The 18,358-nt window shown below is 50.1% G+C and overlaps 1 protein-coding gene across 1 annotated transcript in view; it reads left to right on the forward strand.

Annotated features, from left to right (window-relative positions):
- Positions 1 to 2,087: 2,087 nt before the first annotated feature.
- Positions 2,088 to 18,358, forward strand: part of CD81 (CD81 molecule) — a 33,715-nt gene continuing 17,444 nt past the window's right edge. Inside the window, exons 1-2 of the mRNA XM_005149197.3 lie at positions 2,088 to 2,212; positions 12,501 to 12,615. Of these exons, the coding sequence (XP_005149254.1) occupies positions 2,147 to 2,212; positions 12,501 to 12,615 (181 nt within the window). The 5' untranslated portion in view covers positions 2,088 to 2,146. The remainder of the gene's footprint in view (positions 2,213 to 12,500; positions 12,616 to 18,358) is intronic.

The raw sequence follows: 18,358 nt of genomic DNA on the forward strand, positions 1-18,358 counted from the left end.
GCTCTGTGGCTCATGCAGCCACCTATATTCAGTGTCTGTGTAGGGTTGGGGGGTATTTTCATTTTGATATTTATAGCTGGAAAGGATGAAGATGCAGAAAAGAAAATGTGGGGTGCTATGATGTAGCATGTGAGCAGCTTCAGGATGCTGCTGTTATCCTTTGGATCAATGAGTAGGAGCCATGCAGGATTGTGGCTATTGCCATAACCAGATGGGTCATACTGATAATTTGGGGTAGCAGTTATGTGCATAAATAGTCTCATGAGCCTCCATCTTCTTTGGTAAGGCTGTATGAGCGAATGTGGCTTAGAGACAAAGGGTTTATGCATCCATGGCAAGCCCGCAATCCAGTAATTGAAGAATAGGAGCAACTTCTATTCATTCCTGGTCCCTGCCGCCATGGAGCATCATGGGCTGTTACTGCAGGGGCAAAGAAGGGTTCAATGAACATGACAGAGCTCTGGACCAACTCATCCTTAAGGGTAATGGGATGATTTTGGAACAAGTTGACTCATTTTCAGCATACATGTGTAGGAAATGTGCGCTTAGCTAACAGCACATTCCTGCCTATGGGATGCATGGCAGGGAAGACTCCACTGTGTGTGAAAATGTTTGGCTCAGAAGCTTTCGCTAGAGGCAAGTGCCCAGGCGGAAAGAGGACAGGTTTCCACATATGACACTGCAGGCAGGCACCAAGTTCATATTTAGCATGGTAAGGTCCCAAGCTTTGATGGAGGTGCGAGCTGCTGCCTTTACCAGTACTCGTCTTACACTCTGATTATGTGACTTAACTAGTTTGCCCCTCCCTGGAAGAAGTGAATGTGCTTACTGGGATGAGAGCAGTTTATATTTCTAGGGATGAGCGAGTGGGTCAAGATAGGTTTGGGCCAAAAGCTTGGTAACTTTCATCACGTTGCTGTCGCACAACTTTGAGGGTTTTTAACTAAAATCTAACTAAGATTTCTAAGCCATAATGTGAGACTTACTTGCACTATTGACATGGGTGACCTCTTTGCTGGGCAGCCCTGAAGTCCCCCAGATGCTCATGTGACCCAGTAATCAATATATAGCATCCTGAGTGGTTCTACTAAACCTGAAGCAATTGCTTGCAGTAATATATCCAAAAGCTCAAGCAAAAAGTGTTTGGCAGATCAGAGCTTAGGATAAAATAGGTGTGGGGAAGGAAGGTAAAAAAGTAATGTTTTTTGGAAGGAGGTGCCCTCATGGTTATATCCCAAAACTTCTGTATACAGAAAAACAAATCCTGCTGCACCCTGCACCCATTCACAGTACCGTAGGCTTTACCCTAGGCTGCCTGGTGAGGTTAGGAGACGACACTGACATTTAAGGGGTGGTGGCCAGGCTTAGGAGATGGTGGTGATAGAGATCCCGCCCCCAAAGGAAAAAAAAGGGTGAAAAAGTAAAAAAGGGAGTGGGGGAAGACAGGCTGAGAATCTGGGCTTGTTCAGCTTGGACAAGAGAAGAGTCCAAGGAGACCTTAGAGCAGCTTCCAGTGCCTAAAGGGGCTGAGAAGAAACCTGGAGAGGGGCTTTTTACAAGGGCACATAGAGACAGGGCAAGGGGGAATGGCTTCAAGCTGGAAGAGGTTAGAGTTAGATTAGATAATGTCTAATTAGAAACTCTTTACTGTGAGGGTGGTGAGACACTGGCACAGGTTGCCCAGAGAAGCTGTGGCTGATCCATCCCTGGCAGTGTTCAAGGCCAGGTAGGATGGAGCTTTGAACAACTTGGTCTAGTGGAAGGTGTCCCTGCCCACGGCAGGGGGTTGGAACGAGGTGATCTTTAAGGTCCTTTCCAACCCAAACGATTCGGTGATTCTATGAAAACAGAAAAAAGTAAAAAGGAACAGGGAAAAACAAGAAAAGGGAAAAGACGGGAAGGAAAAGAGAAAAAGGGAAAAAAAAAAAGGTAGAAAAGGTAAGGAGAAAAGGGGCAGGAAACCGAAACAAATAAAACCGTGTGTCTGTGAGAACGGAGCCCCATGTTTCGGGTGGGGGGGTCAGTGTGCGCAGACCCCGCAGGGGCGGGAGGCGGGGCGTATGGGGGGCGTGCCCGGGGGTGGGGTATTCTCGTCTCCCGCGCCGCAGCCGCCCGAGCCTCGGTGTGGAGATTGAGAGCTGCCGCCATGGGGGTGGAAGGTTGCACCAAGTGCATCAAATACCTCCTCTTCGTCTTCAACTTCATCTTCTGGGTGAGCGCCGGGGCGGCGGAGAGGGGCTTGAGCCGCCCCACAGCTTGCAATAGCGGGGCTCCAATATGGCTCTTCTGCCTGCGCCTGTTTTACTCTCTCTCCCGCTCCCCCAGCATTAAGGCTTTCTGCCTGGGATATATATCTTAAGGGTTGCTTTTTCGGGGAGTGAGGGGTGGGCTGTTTATTCTGTGCCTTTTTTAATGCACGCGCATATATATATTTATTTGCCCATGTTTATCTATGTGTTTTTTCTATATAGATACATATATAGGCATAGAATCGTTTCGGCTGCAAAGACATTTAAGGTGCTCGGGTCCAACCGTTAAATGTGTTTGTACGCATCCGTTCGGAGCGGAAGGGCGGGGGGTGCTGCGCGGGGACCCAGCTGGGGTGCGGCGGAGCTGGGGGCTGCAGCTGGCCGGAATCCCCCCAGGTCCGCTGCTCCCAGGCTCCTCTGGCTGGGAGCTGAGGGGGGAAGCCGGCCGAGACGGGAGGCAGCGGTGGAGGCAGGGATGGGTAGGATGGATACTGCCAGGCGGAGGGAGGGGAGGCGCTGGCCCAGCCGTGCCTGCAGAGGAGAAGGTGTTCCAAAAACACGGGGCTGGTTTTACTCTCCCCAGCCCGAGAGCTGATAGGGAGTGGTTGGGACTCGGTGGTCCTGGCACCGTGTTGGGAGCCGGCTTTGACACCCGCGTGTGGATGGTGCCCAAGCTGGGGACCGCTGCCCCTGCCGCCTGGGAAGTTATTTTAGGATGCAGATTTTGCCCAGGCTGGAGAGCTCTCCTTCGCTGAGAAAGTTTCTCATGAAATAATCCATGCGGCTGGGTTAATAGAAAGCATTGTATCCCCGTGTTCTCGCAAACCAGGTTTCTCCTGGTTAGAAAAACCCTCCGGCAGTCAGAGACTGGCGTGGCAAGAAACGCTCCGTGCCTGCTCCAGCGCCCGCAGCAGCACAATGTGCCCAAGCAGGCTGCTTTTTGTGTTTCTGGATTAGGTTTTTTGTTTCTGGATAGGCTGTTTTCCATTCCCCAAAATGCTGTTTTTCTTGCAAGCAAGCCCAGCCCCACCCCACGGAGGCAAGGCACAGCTTGCTGAGCGCTGGCTGCGTGGTCAGGATGTGGCCCTTGTCAACACCCTGCTTTGTTGAGAGGGAATTTGGATGTTTTCTTAATCTTTGCTCGCAGCAGTGAAGACAACGAGGAGGGCTGGAGAGGTGGGGATGGGATCAGTGCCTTCCAGAGCAAGCCTCCCCTTAGCATGGGGAGTACTCTGCTGGACGGGAGCCTCTGCCTGTTGCCTTCTCCCCGGGGTGCACGGTGAAGCTGTTGGGTGGTTCCCACCTCTGGGAGGTGCAGGGCTTAACTCTACTGCATGGGAGGGAGTACTGCCAAATCTGGCCTGATTTCAGGCCTCCTCGCCTTGTGTCTGGGTATAGTGCTGACCGGGGAGAGATGAAGAGCTCTGACTACAGTGGTGCTAATTGATACCTGATGCATTGCCAGCTGCAAGATGAATGTGGGACAGACCTGGGAGTTTATTTTAACCTTTTCCTCCACCTTTCAAATGGCAGGATGGAGGCGGGTGGGCTTTTCTCTGAAGTGTTGTTCCTTCTGAGTTACCATGCTTATCCCAGGGATTCTTCTTCTCTTCTGGACCCAGTTTCCTGCCATTCTTGTCATTGAAGCTGCCGGGTGGGTATGCGAGGGAGGAAGGTTCTCCTGGGTGGCAGGAAGGATGCTGGGGGCTCTGCACAGCTGCTGTTCCTGACCAAGTTTGCTTACTCACCACAGTCTGTGTTGACAAAACACCTTATCTTTCATAAATGGGCATTTTGCTTCCAAGAGGAATAGCTGAGCTGTTTAATTTCCCTGTTAGGACTTCTGGTGCCTTGCCCTACCCCTTGAAGGGAGCCTGATGCCTGCAGAAAGATGCTCCAGCTCCTCCCAAGGAGGGGTGCCTGTGAGCTGAGATCCACCAGCTCCCCAAACCCCTCCCAGCACTGGGCTCCCCAGTGGCCAGTCCCCTTGGACCACCTCCTGTGTGATAAGAAACCTGGGCTTCATTTCAATTAACAATACTTTCTGCAAGGCTGGCCATCTGAAGGGTGGTTGAACACTGGGTCTTAGGGTTTTCAAGCCCTTCTATGGTGTTTTCTAAGCCAGTAGTTGAGGGGAGTTTTAGGTTTACCATGAAGCTTACACAGCAGCCAACCTTGTGTGCCCAGCTCTGGAGGGATGCCTTGATTGCCACCAAAGCATGAATGTTCTTTTTATGGGATGGCATTTACAGACTGGACATGGTCCTAAGCACCCTTGCTGCAGGGTTGCTGTGGCAGGACCCCAGCACGGTGTGAGACTGGGCGCTCACAGCCCTGTGGCCCTTGCAGCTGGCTAGCACGCTAGAGGCTGCTGGGGACCTCACACACATGAGCTTATCGCATGTCCTGCATCCAGTCGAGGTTGGGCACTGTTGATGAAAACAAGAGGGAGACAGAGCCAGAAGTTTGGCAGGCATCACAACTGTGCTGCACAGGACCTTGCTGCAGTGCCCAAGAGGAAGAAAGGAAGCAATTCCCAGCCTTAAGGGTGTTAACAAATAAGGCAGAAACTCTGATAACTTTTTAAAGTAGCCCTGCTCTCCTGCTGGTCTGTAAATAAACTGACACCCCTCTGGTTTCCTCCCAGTCCTTCCTCTGTCAGCACAGGGGTTTCACAAAGCTGCTGTGTTGAAAAGCAAGAGGAATAGGTAGCCCTGCTGCCAGCTCCCCAGGGCACCTTGGCAGCTCTCTCTGCTGGGATGATTTGGGTTTACTTTATTCTTTGGGGTTGTTTTTCCTTTGTGCATGCATTTTTGAGTAGTAGATGCCATGTGCTCGGTCCATAGTGGCTCTTGAGGAGGGAGCTGCACAGACCACGCGTACAGATGGGTGCCCATCCCAGGAGTGGACGTGGCCAAAGCAGGGTTGGGCTAGGAATGTGGCAAGTGGAACTGCTTCTCCATCCCACACTTGACATATGGACTTTTCCTGCTTTCCTGAATTATCCAGATCTGATGGCAGAGCTCAGTGCATGGGGCTGGACTGACCACTGCTGCAAAGAGTACCTAGGGAGGGCGAAGGAGGCCAGAGAGCTATTTTAAAATTTAATTAAGCATAACCAAGGAGAAATTGGCTTGCTCGGAGAAGGATCACCCAACTTATCAGCTAATACAGCCTATGGCAGCCTTCCAGCTCTAGAGCACTGCTGACTGCCCTGCTAGAGAGGTGCCTAATTAAAAGGAAGAGCTTGCTCCTAATGCCATTTTCCAGGCATCACCTAACTCTTTTCTCTTGCTTGTATTGAGGGGATGTGGTGCAGTTGGGATGCAAAGGGGAGGAAGCGCAAGAGCAAAGGCAAGGTGGAAGTGAAAGTCTGTCTGGACAGTGGTGGTTGGAAGGGAAGGGATGGCAGACTTGAATACTTTCTTGTGCAATGCTGGAAAATCTGTCAGCTGTCCCTTGGAATCCACAAAGTGTGCAAAAAGAAACTTGGCCTTAGTGATGAGAGGTGAGGGTGAAGGGAGGTGGTGGCTGTCTGTGGTGATGGTCCCATGGTGACAACACTGCTGAGTGGCTCTGGACTGTTCCAATGTGACGAGGAGAGCAGCTGAGTACTGCTGTACACGGGTTTAAACAGGGAATGGTGGTTCATGTGGCATGAAGCTCTGAAGCAAGTTAGTCTGCATTTTGTTCTGGGTGCAGGCTTATGCTGAGCACTGCTGATAGTGATAGTGGCTACCAGGAGGCTCCGCTGCAGAGTATGGGGCTTCTTTTGTTTATTGGTCTCCCTGGGAAGCACTGAGCTTGGTGAGCAGCAAACGTGCGATGCCAGCCCAGCATCTTCTTCCATCAGCTTTGGGTTCAACATCCTGGGATGATGTACAGACAAGAATATTTCCACATCTGCTTCACCTTGCAGCTGTTTGATGTCTGTCTTTGAAGGGCAAAGGAGAGGTTTTCTTGGCAGGCTCTCTATCTGGACCCAAGTTGAGAGAGCTGATGGCTCTCTGGGATTTAAGCAGGTCTTTTGAAGGGACCGGTGCCCTGCCCTGCGGGGGTACCCTATTTCAGTTGAGGAGCTGGGCTGCCACTGAGAGGAGGGCAGATCGTTGGTGGCTGGTGGTGGAGATTGCTCTGTTTCCCTGATGTTATTCTTCTGTCAGCCACCCTAGTGCTTATCTCCTGGAAGAGCATTAACCCATGTGCAGTGCCTTGAGAAACACTTGGATCCTGTACTGCGCAAGTGCCTTTCAGTGTATCATTAAAAAGAGAAAGCAGTTGTATTACTATTGTAGTTAAATGCATATATATTGGGCCAAATTAATTTTAAAGCAATTAAAACCTGCTGGTAGATGTCAGTGTATAGTGATACTGCTGTCCACAGAGGGAATCAGGCTGTGGCAGGCAGGGAGCAGTCTGCAGGCTCAGTGCTTCCCACTGGAGGACCCCAGTCCTGGATTTTGGTTCCAGATTCCAGCTCTCCTCCCATCCATCAAGCCGTACTTGGCCGTTGGTGTGCTGCTCCTCGGGGAGTGCTCCTCTGGAGCTTGTTTTGAACAGCCCTGCAGTACTGTGGGGCTGGTAACTTAGGCACCAGCAGAGAATTTCCCCCTGGCCGGCAGCTCTATTAATAGCCACTGCTGGGAGGTGGTGGTGGCTGTGCTGCTGGGAGCAGAACCCTCCTCCTGCCTGCAGACCACGGGGTTTTTCCCAAATGCCCGTTCTGTGGTTCCTGGCCAGGCCTTGCCTGCAAACTTTCAGCCTGACTTGTGGCCATCCAGTGCAGTTGCTGCGGAAGGCAGCAGAAATGATGTGCCTGCACTTCCCAAGAAGAGCCCTGTCTGTTGCTGCAGATGGAGAGTGCTTGTGCCGAGCTCGGTGGAAAAGTTGTTACCTCGTGTGGCTGTCGAAGTACAACTGCTTTGTCTGATTGAAGTCACTTCTCCTGCTTTCACCCCCCCAAGAAGTCTTGCCAGGGATCCAGACATGTTGGTGCTCCAGGGTATCCCACAATCCATCCTGACAAGCATTAGGGACCATCTGTAGCGCTTCTCACCTTAAAATTGGAAGTGAATTTTTGGTGTGAAGTCCTGCTGTTGCGACACGAAGACTGTTGCAGCATCAAGCCAAAGTTCTCAGGTTTGTGGGCTGCCATTCAGCTTTCAGCTGCACTCTGAGCCTTTTCAGTGCTTCCTCAGGGTACCTCTATGTGCAATAGAAAAGAAGTTGAACTTGTGTTTTCTAGGAAGGGTGCTGGCAGGCTTAGTGCTGCCTGTATCTGTGTGCCTGCCACCAACAGTCGTGTGCTCCTCTCCTGCCTGCCTTGTTCCTCGAGGCAGTAGTGCAGAATGTGTAAGGTCCTACATGCATCTTGCAAGAGTGCATATTGCTCTCCCAAACATAATTTCCATCAAGTTATGAATCTCTATCTTCTTGGGTTTTTTCCCCACTCACACTAGGTGAGGTGACAGAATGATTTTTCATTATTCACACTGCACATATTGGAGAATATGGTACCTGCTGCTCTAGACACTCACAAATAACCTGGAAGCAAACCATTCAAACCCAAATTAGCAGTTCATTCCTGGCTGTGCAAGTGGCTTCTGGCATGGCAAGGTACTTCAGCCTTGGCAAGCCATTTTGTCCTTCTGTGTCTCACTTCCCCACACTTAAATAGATGAGAATTCAGTTACTGCATCTCAGTTGCTTTGCAGGTTGTGCTGGAGAGGAGCTATGGGGAGCCTTGAGTGGGATCCAGGTGCTGCTGCTGCCCACCAAAGGGCTCAGCTTCGAGGCAGTGTAAGGGAAGCTGCAAGCCTGTGAGTGTCAAAACTTGTTGAAAATCTCTGATCATCTACCCAATCATAAACCAGCCTAAATCTGATGAGCTTTATTGGCAGGATCTGGTTGCTTGTTAGTAACTGTGCTGCCCCATCCCTGGCAGTGTTCAAGGCCAGGGTGGATGGGCTTTGAGCAACTTGGTCTAGTGGAAGGTGTCCATACCAATGGCAGGGGGCTGGAACTAAATGATCTTAAGCTCCTTTCCAACCCAAACCACTCTATGATTTCACAGTTATCGTGGTGTGGGCTCCACCAGCGGTGTTGTTGCGGCAGGGCAGGAGGTTCTTCCGGCCCTGTGGCTCATGCGGGTTGGGAAGCAGTGTCTCGGCGGCAGGACTGGCCGTGGCTGCAGGAAGCAGCACTGCTAAAAATACAGCATTGTGAAACTGCTGGCACCTCCACTTCCCTCCTCCACGGCTTGAGCTGCAGGATGTCTGTGTCTCTTTGACACTGTCTCTTTGTCTCTTTTTGTGCCCGGCAAGCCACCCTATAGCCAGGATTACCTCTTCCTTCTCTCCCCTGCCAGGAAGGCTATTTTGGAGAGGGGCGGAGGAAAGGGAGCAGGAGGAAAAGGGCTGGGGGTAGCGGAAGGGACAAGGGGGTGATGCACATCCTGGCATGTGTGTCTGGGCAGTAACAGACCAAGGTGGGAGCAGCCTGGACATGGAGTGCCCCACATTAAAGGGGAAACGGGGCTATTCCGTGCACCACTAAATCATGGGAATTTCCTGTGGAGGGGAGGAGTGACAACCCTGAAAGATGGGCTTGTTCCTTTGCCCTGCAGCTGGATATGGGGAATTTTAGGGTAAGAATGTTGGTCAATGAGGCTTAATCCAGGAGGGAGCCCTGCTATGTGCATGGTAGATGGGGCAGCAAACTAGAGCTGCACACCTGCCATCATGACACTCAGACAGTAGTACCCTAACCCCTTGGGGGGCTGCTTTTCCCCTTCCCTACAGAGCATCCCATGGGGGCTTTTCCCTGCTGTGCCAAATGGAAACAGTGTCCCTGCAAAAAGCAAGCCTTGGGCAGGCAGGATCCAGCTGGAAAAGTCTGGCTGTCTGTGGAAGAAGCAATAAATCTCTGGAAGCTGGAAAATAGCAGTAAAGAGGAAAGGCTGGAGCCTGCTGCGCCACCTCTGCTGTGCTGGAGGGCTGCTGGGGCGCTGTCTCCATGGCCGGCCTCATCCTGGGAAGCACTGGGGATGCACCTCTGACAATGCTTTTGTGTTGGCAGAGGAACTGCCAGCTAGGGAGGTTGGATTGTGGAAACCGGGTCTAAAAGTGCTGGTGTTGCTGAAGTTGCACATCTTAGAGTGTTGCTTTAGTGGAAGCAGTCCCCAAAAATGCAACTGAAAAGCTTGGGGTAAACCTGTGACAAGTGATGGCCCCATCCTCTGACACTGCCCTCTGACAAGCTGGGCACACAAAACAGTGGTAGCCTGCATGACATCACGGACACCTACAGCAGAAAAAACCCACAGGAATATTTAGTGTATGAGGGTACACAGGCTAGAGATGAGCATGATGCTGCCATCGGTGGTTGGAGCTGTTATGGCTCTTATGGTCAAACAGCAGTGATTGTCAGATGGGGAGGGAAGAAAATACCAAGCTTATATCTGGAACAAGTTGTATTAAAATGAAATTATCCCAAGCAAGGTGCAGTGGCAGGCAGAGTTACTGTAGCAAGCTGATAAGGTTTGCTCCTTCCTGTCTGCTTTCCTTTGGGAAGAAAGATGCCTTAATTATTCCCTGTGCTTCTTGGTGGTGGAAGGATGTATGGATTTCATGGAAAAAGTTATTCACCATAGCTTAAACCCTGTTTTCATTAGTAAGTGAATGTCATTTTCTCTTAAGAAATCCAGCTGCTGTTGGATTAAAATTTCTATTTGGAGGTCTTCTGTGCTCTGTTAAGAAAGCAAATGGAGTCAGGCAGAGCGGGAGAGATGTGGGATGTTCCTGGGGTGCATTCAGGATGTAACTGGGAACATCTGGAGATGGTGCAGCTGGCTGCCATCAGGAGACCTCACCACTGGGGTGGGTTTGATGAGTCTGAAGAGGCTCTATCCCTTCAGCTGATGCTCCTGAATGATTGAGAAATACCTTGAGGACAGCTCGCAGCCTGCTTTCTGTTCTGTGTCAGACGCCTTAGGGCAAATTTGATCAGAAAGCAGCTACTACTCCTTGTGTTGGTGTTGCCCCAGCCTCCCCATGGGCGGCAGGGGGTGCTGGGGTGGGTACTGCTGGGTGCAGAGGACAGCATGCCAGGGCAGAGCAGTGTTTCTTTGCACAGGGAAAAACAAACCAAGAAGAGCTGCTGCCTTTACTTTGTCTCTCCCAACCGGCACAAACCCCCAAAACTTCCTTGGGATCTCTTCTGCCTTGGGAGCCCCTGAGAGACCTTTTCTTTAAGAGCAGCACTGATTAATGTGGGGACATTCTTCTTCTCCCAAGAGGATAAACACGGACTTCGTTATGCCCTCAGACAATGAACGAGCCATGCCAGGCTGGATTTGGGTAACTTGCTGCAAAGCCACAAGCTGCCTTATTTGGAGTTGGATTTGAGCACACGCCGGCTTTCATGACTTTTCTCCATAGCTAGTGTTTGGAGAACCTCAGGCTCTCCCAAGTGCAAGAGGAGTGATGGATGCTGCCAGTGGGGAAGTTGCATTGGTTGCTGTGGGAGAAGTGTTAAAAGCTGATTATTTTGGAGGCAAATTGGGGAAGGACTTGAAAAATCTTCCCTCCTGCTCCAGGGAGCTGAGTGGGGGTTTTCTCCCTCTGGTACATAGAAAATCCCCAGGGTCAGCTTGCCCTGTGAGTTTTGCATTAGTTGTGTGGTTCTGCCGGGCTTCAGTGGCACCCCTGTAAAAATCCCTTGGCTGGGACTTTCAGATATGATCAAGGACGAGAACCAGCAGCTGACCTCCTGACAGCCGCTCTTGCACATCCCAGTCCCTGTGTGTTCACCGAGGCTCTGCTGTGCCTCACAACTGAGAGGACTTTGCACTTTCACTGAACAAACTCTTTTTATGCTTTTTTCCAGTGTGACTGTCATGGGGCCTCTCATGCCCATCACTGACCTGGCTCTGAGCCTGTTGAAAGAAATCATGTTTGCACTTCTCTACTCTTTGGTAGTTAACTTCCCTTTATTAAGATGAGTGGCTTCTAGGGTTTAGGACACTCAAAATTACATCATCATTTGAACCAGGGCTTCCAGCCTTTCACAGAAGTAATATTACATTCTTAAGGGTTTGTTGTTTGGGGCTTTTTACATGTGTTTATATTCCCCTCCCCTCGTGGTTTTAAATGGAAGAGGGGGTGGGTGGCATGGAAAACACAGTGGGTCCTGCTGGAACTCTGGCTGGACTTGCTCTCAGTGACACCTTCCCTGCTGCAGTGCCCCCACTCTGCTCTCCTCCTCCCCTGCCATTCCCAGCCCCTCCCTGAAAGGGAAAACAGTGAGGAAGTCAGTCATCAAACTTCCCGTAACTTGGACATAAGTATTCCAGTGGTAAGCTGGGTCGATGCTCCATGCGCAGAACATCTGTGTTTGGATGTGGTTTTGCCCTTGCCCTGGAGGCTTCCACGTGTGTGTGAGTGCTCTGCTCTTCTGCTGGAGCACAGCAGCAGGCAAGGCAGTGGTTTCAGCCTTGTTGACTTGCAGAGCTGCTCAGCTCTGTTGAGCATCTTCATGATAGCCTCCAAAAGCAGCATGGGTGTGCTTTGGCTTGTACTGAGGCTTTGCTCTGCTTCAATCCCTTTATTAGGATGTTAAGGAAAGCCTTACCTGCCAGAGGAGCACTAGGTCTGCTCAGAGTAGAAGCCTGACCATGAATGGAAAGTAATGGGCACATGAGACTGGAGGCTGAGGGTAAAAGCTCCTGCTTTCTAAGCCACAGTCTCCTCATCCTTCCTACCAAGTTCTCAGCAGATCAAGCAAAACCCTCTTTGTACATCACAGGGACATGAAATGGGGTTATAACAGCCTGTTGGGAAAAGGGAGTGGTTGGGGCTGATCCTAAGTTCTGTTGAAAAACTCTCCTAAAAGCCTAAATTGCACATGTTGTGCTTCTCGGGTAAGGCTGAGTCTTCCATTTTAATTGAGTAACAAAAGTGCTTTTAGGAAAGAAATCACCTGCAGGAAGTGGAAGGGGCTTTGCACATTGCCAGAATGAAGGATCTTTTCACAAAGCAGGGAAGATTGTGTGGCTTATGTGGCATGGAGCACAAAGCACGTTGCAGGGGTAGGACAGTGGTTTGGAAGGATGCTCTTGTACGTGAAAAGAGTAAATAAGACTTTGGAGAAAGATGAAAAGCAAACCTTCTGCTCCCACCTGAAAACCGCTGCCTGGGGTCTGGTGCTGCTGGAGCAGTGGGTAATGTCTGCTTCCCTCTGCTTTCTCCTCAGCTGGCAGGAGGCATCATCCTGGGAGTGGCCCTGTGGCTCCGGCATGACTCCCAGACGACGAATATCCTCTACCTGCACCTGGGCGAGAAGCAGGCCCCCAATACCTTCTATGTCGGTAAGTAGGTGTGAGCATGCTGGCATTGCTGCGTGGGTATCGTGCCCCAGGGGGAACAGCAGTGTGCCCAAAAGCAGGGCGGAAAGCTCCAGGTGAGCAGCAAGGTCAGGCTATAATTGCCTCCTGCTGCCCCTGTACTGCCCAAAACATCTCCTGCCATGCCAAAGGGTTTATTGAATGTTGGCTGTGGCCCAAGCGCAGAACCCAAGTCACGACAGCTAAAAGCACACAAGTTGCAGCATAGGAGGTTCTCCGGCTGTTCTCTGCTGCTGTCCCCAGAGCACGTTTGGGAAGAGGGGGGACTTCTTGGAAGCGTATCTCATTTCCTATCCAAAGGGATATAAAAGTAGCTGATGGAGCCCCTGGCAATGGAAAGTGCAGCTCGGTGAGCTCATGACTCATGTTTTCCAGGAGGGGCAGGTGGAGCCTCTCTGTTATGGTTAAGCTTAGCACGATTTTTATTAATTTGACAGCATGCTGGCTTGCTGGGAGATGAACCCCCCTATTTTTGCCCTGTGCTCCAATAATCCCTCACAGACGCGGGGGAGACACTTGCAGGAGGGGCTGGCTGCCAGGCTGGAGCTGGCTTGGAGTGCAAGCTGCTGGGGCTGGGGACAGGACCTGTCTGATCCAATGTCTTGTTCTCACCTAGAGCTGAAACTACCTTCTGGGAAGGATCCTTCTTTGGTTTTCCCTGCTTGCCTATGAAACTGCATGCCTGAGCCCTCTCCCTGCCTGCCTGGTTACAGGCCTGCTGTAAATAGCAGTGGGTTTCCCCTTGCTTGTTGTCTCCCCTCTCCTGCTGCACACCCAGAGCTGTATCTGCAGCAATTCCCCTTTGTAGATTTCAATTAAGAAAAAAAAAGGGAACTCTTAAGAAGTTAAGCTCCTTTCCAGGAACCAGCGCAAACAGCTCCTTCCTTCCGGAGGCCAGCAACTGATGTCTCCTTAGTTAACACATTGCTCCCAAAACCTGGACGACCTGGAATGCAGGAGCCAAGTCCTTCTGCCCCACCTGTTGTGCATCTGTTGCTCTTCCACCTCTTTCTGTTTTGTCTTTGTTCTCAGCCTTTGCTATTTGGAAGGCAGTGGGGAGCAGACTATGGGTCCCACCACTGTGCTGGCCTTGTGACATCCAGGAATGGCCCATGTTTTGAGGCTGGATGTCTTTTTAAAGTTATATTCAGCAACAGATTGGCCTGGATTCCTTCTGGCGGCTGTAATTTCCATGCAGTAATAACAGCAGAGCATTTCTTTCAGCTGCTGCCTTTCCCAGCCAGCCCTCTGGAGCCTGAAAGCTGGGATTTCTTTTTGCCTTTTCTTTTTTTACCTCTTCCCCCCTCAACTGATACTCCTCCGTCTTTCCTCTGGCATCCAGTGTACACATGCACGTGATATTTCAGCTTTGGGAGTGGAATCCTCTCTGGGGTTGGCCTCTGGAGCTGGGGCTTTTTTTGGGTTTTGTTTTTTCTTCTTTTTTCTTCTTGCAAACCACTTTTTGGTGCCTGGCGCAGGGCCCTGGTCTGGGATCTGTCAGGAGGCTTCTAAAAGCCAGCCAGGCTTTGCTGCAGGACAGGGGGAAGCAATAAAAACTGTCAGAGGAAAACTTCTACCATGGGGTTTGTACTTAGTGAGGAGGGGGAGCAGGAAAGCAGTGCTTTGGTGTCTCCTGATTTCTCTCTGTGTCCTTTCTCCTGCGCCAAACTTGGAGCTGTTTTGTTAAAAGCTGTTTTCTCAGGTTGTCTGTGTGTTACAGGAGAAGACAGATAATTAACACAGCTGGTCAGTGCTTGGGAATTGATGGCAATGGCAAGCTGGGAGAAGGAGGATCTGGGGAGCAGGGCAGCTAATGGGGTACTACACGTGATGCTTATCTGCCTTCAGCCTGCTGTGGGAGGAGGAGAGGAGTGCTCCTTGCTCTTAGCTTCCCTTGCAGCCAGACTGGACCACAGCAGCAGCTGCTCTTGCAGCCCCATGGGCACAGGCAACTGTTTCCCACTCACTTATCCATCCACAAGGAGGGAGCTCCTGGGGTTGGGGTTGTCCACAAGCAGTATTTCCCCTCCATTCACACTCTCTGCCTCAGCATCTTGGCACTGCATCCAATGAGTTGTCTTGTGGGCTGGCTTGGGAGGTTATTAAATGAGCTCTTGTTCATGGGCTTTTCCTCAGCATGGCTCGTGAATTCTCTGATCCCTAACCAGTTGTTGCAGTCTTGGCTTTTGGCACTTCCATTCTGGCTGTGGACCCGGTGCTCCAGCAGATGGCAAGTTAACTGCTTCAGTGCTGTCAAGACTAAGTGCTACCACGGATGGGGATAGCTGGAACACCGCACTTTCATGCTTTTGTGACTAAAGGGAAATACTTGCTCTTCATCTGAGCTAGGCTTATGGTCAAATACACATTTATTTGCTTATTTGTAGATGAAAACTTAAAATCCTTCTTGCCCTTGTGTACCACTGCGCCTGAAGTGCTCTGTGTGTCTGGGCAGGGTGTTGATAGCAGGTCAGAAAACATCTTGAAGTTAGCTAGAGGCATTAATAAGTTGGATGCTGACAACTGGTGAACCTCTTCTTAGATAGTTATTGACCGTACACTTAAAGTAACATTTAAAAACAAAACAAAACTGTTATTCAATTGGTTATGAGAGCCCGTGGGAAAAGGCTGAGCAGTCCATCTCTGCAGATACCAGTACAAGCTGGAGCAGTCTGATCTGTCTGCAGCAAGTTGGTGCTGTGGTGTCACTGGTTTTAGGAGCCCTTGGGGATCTTGAAGAGGGAAGCGACACTGACCTTCCTGCTTTTGCCCTGTCTCAGTTGGGATAATAGTGAAGATAATGTGACAGGGGAAAGCCAGGTTTCCTGCCCTTCAAGGATTTGGTTATGTCATGCCCAGAGATGGCCCCTGCAGGCAAAATGCTTTCAGGAAGATAGGGACAAAAGCCCTGGCTCTTGTCTGCCTCACCACTGGGTTTCACACTTCCCCCTTTCTGGAGTGCCTGTGTGCTGGGAGCATCACTGGGCACTCATCCCTGCTGCCTGCCCTTCCCGTGCTTTCCCGGCGAGGAGTGGAGCATGGCAGCTGGATGGTCTCAGCTTTGCTCTCGCCTGCCAGATCCAAAATAGGAAAACTGCCTCCAGCTGCTCCCAGCAAGTGACAAGGTGACACGACCCGTGGCTCCAATTAGCTCGGCCCTGGAGTAGGGCCAGACGCGAGGAAGAGTGCAAAGGCATCCAGAACTGGGGTGTGGTGTTCCGTGTAGCTCTGGGGGTGAGGAGGGGCACTGGGTTTGCTTCTGTTTAGCGTTTTTGTGTTTTACTAGTAAATCCTCTCATGAGCGGTATCCCAGAGCATGGCAGCACTGGCAGTCCTTGGGAGGTGTGCAGTGGTGGGTTAAGCTTGGCTGCTGCCACCACTCCTGTTTGCATACCATCCTGCTGGGTATCGCTGCCTCAACAGAAAGGCAACAGGGTTTTAATCTTTTTATTTTTGGGTCTTTTTCCCTAGCAACCAGACTGATAATTGTGGATCCGGCTGCCAGGCAGGTCAGGCAGCAGCAAATCATGTGGGAGACAGCAACGGCTTTGGGCTGATTTGAAGGCAGTGAGTGTGCCCGCAAAGTGGTGTGCTGTGGTAGCACTAGAGAAGAGACTGGCTAACAGGAATGCAGGCTCTCTAGCAAGGTGAATCACAGACTCCCTTCACTGTCCTGCTCATGAGTTTGAGCTGCTTTTCATGTAGAGCAGGCTTGAAGAAATGGGCCAGAAGGCACAGGGATGCTTTGAAGTCTTTCTTGCACATTAGTACACATGTGAGTTGAACTGCAGTTGCATCTGCACGCTTGTCCTTGAAGTCAACATGACATCCGTTGCTGACAAGCATTTGTGGGTATCCTCAGGGTTTTTGGAATTGCTGTCCTGAGGCTTTGATGGCTTCAGGGGGGTCTGACCCTTGCAGAGAGGAGGGACTGCTGAGCAGTAGGGCATACATGGGTAGGGGTCTAAGCTTCCCCAGGCCTTGCCTGCTGCCCTTACAGCATGGGAGGATTTTCTGGCCACTCTTGCTGTGGGTCCCAGATGTGGCCATCGGTGCAGAGCATCCCAGCAATCATCTAAACAGACTTGTGTGGTCTGAATGGTCATGAAGGAGCTGTCTCTTCTATCCATAATAGCTTTTTTCCCCCTTAATTAGCTTTAATTGCCTCAGGCAAAAACCAGTGATTTCCAGGGTTTCAAAGAGGTTTTTCATTGCAGAGAGAGTTGCACTTCAGCTCTGGTGTGTTACTAACACTCTGGAAGCCAGCAGTTCTACAGTGAGTGTGTACCTGATATGAGCAATGGGAAGTTCTTAGTTTCTCTTCATGCTCCTGTCCTGGTTCCCATCCCTCCTTGAAATATTAAGCATCTTTTAAAGGTAGTGCCAGCTTCCGTATATTGTGAGGTTAGATGCAACAGCAAATCTTTTGCTAACATTGTTGTGAAGGGGATAGAGAAGAGCCCAATAGTCTTGGTCTCTAGATCTCATAATAGCCACTAGCAAAATAACACCTTCAGTTTTGAGGTGTTGCAGTGATCCCTGTGGATGCACACAGCTGGATCAGCACTGGTTCTCCTATCACCCTTTTGTGCTCAACTTTTCCAAGGCTCTGTGTGTCACTGGCTTGCCAGTAGAGACATGAACGGCAGCTTATGTGGTTAGCAATGGAAAGCACAGTTTGTATTTGGCCTTGAACCACAGTGAGCAAAATGGATTACTTAAAAGATAATACATATATGGATTTTGTTTTAAATAGTAATACTTGCCTTTTTTCCAGTTGGAAATAAACTTTTTTACCATTAAGGGCAATTTAATTATTTAGTTGCATAAAGAATTAAAACCAACTGAGATTTAGTGATTCTGGATTTTTTCTCTAATCACTGTCAGATCAACTGGATGTTTTCTGATCTGCTTCAATAATACTGGAATTCTTTTTAAGATAGTTTTGAGGCAGAACACTTTATCAGTCCTTCCTTCTTAAGCATCTGGCTTACTTCTTATATGTGACAATGCAAACAATCCTTTTTTGTGTGTATTCTTATCACAGAATTCAATTTCTATTAAAGAAAGCAACTTTTATTTAATTGCGTGTTGCTCTACCTTTGTCATGACTAACTCCTGTGATTCATTTACTCTGCAGACTAAAACTGGTTAAGATTTAAGGTCATAAATTGATATCACTGGGTTATTTTGGGTTCGGATCCATCAAACTACAAATAATGTAGCTGTCCTCCTTCTTTGTCCCCTCCCATTGGCCCATTGTGCCAGAGGTGGCTTCTTGCTCTTCAGAGGTTTAGACCTGTAGCTCTGACAGTTTTCCTTTGAAAACCTGCCATATGTTTAGGCATGCAAAGCCCACAAGAAATCCTCCAGCAGGATTTGGGCTCTGTCAGCGGCTGAGACCTCAGGACACGTAGAGATGTCCAGAAGTGTTATAGGCTGCAGCAGCAGAGGATGGGCCAGTATGCTCCAGTCTGGATCTCCTGTGCTGCACCACCATCATCCATTTGGGTCATGGAGATGCACAGTAGACCTCCTCTTAGCTCTCACAAGCATGCTGTTGTTAAACCTCGAATCTCCTTCCAGTGTTTCCTGGGTAGGCAGAAGAAATCTGACTGTCATTTTGGGTACAAGAGGACATTGTCTGAGGTTTTCCCCACCTCCCCCTTGCTTTTGTGGTAGTGGTGTGTCCTTTGCTTCCTTCTTG

This window comes from Melopsittacus undulatus, chromosome 4 (genome assembly GCF_012275295.1).
Source record: "Melopsittacus undulatus isolate bMelUnd1 chromosome 4, bMelUnd1.mat.Z, whole genome shotgun sequence".
In the NCBI taxonomy this organism is placed as follows: Eukaryota; Metazoa; Chordata; class Aves; order Psittaciformes; family Psittaculidae; genus Melopsittacus; species Melopsittacus undulatus.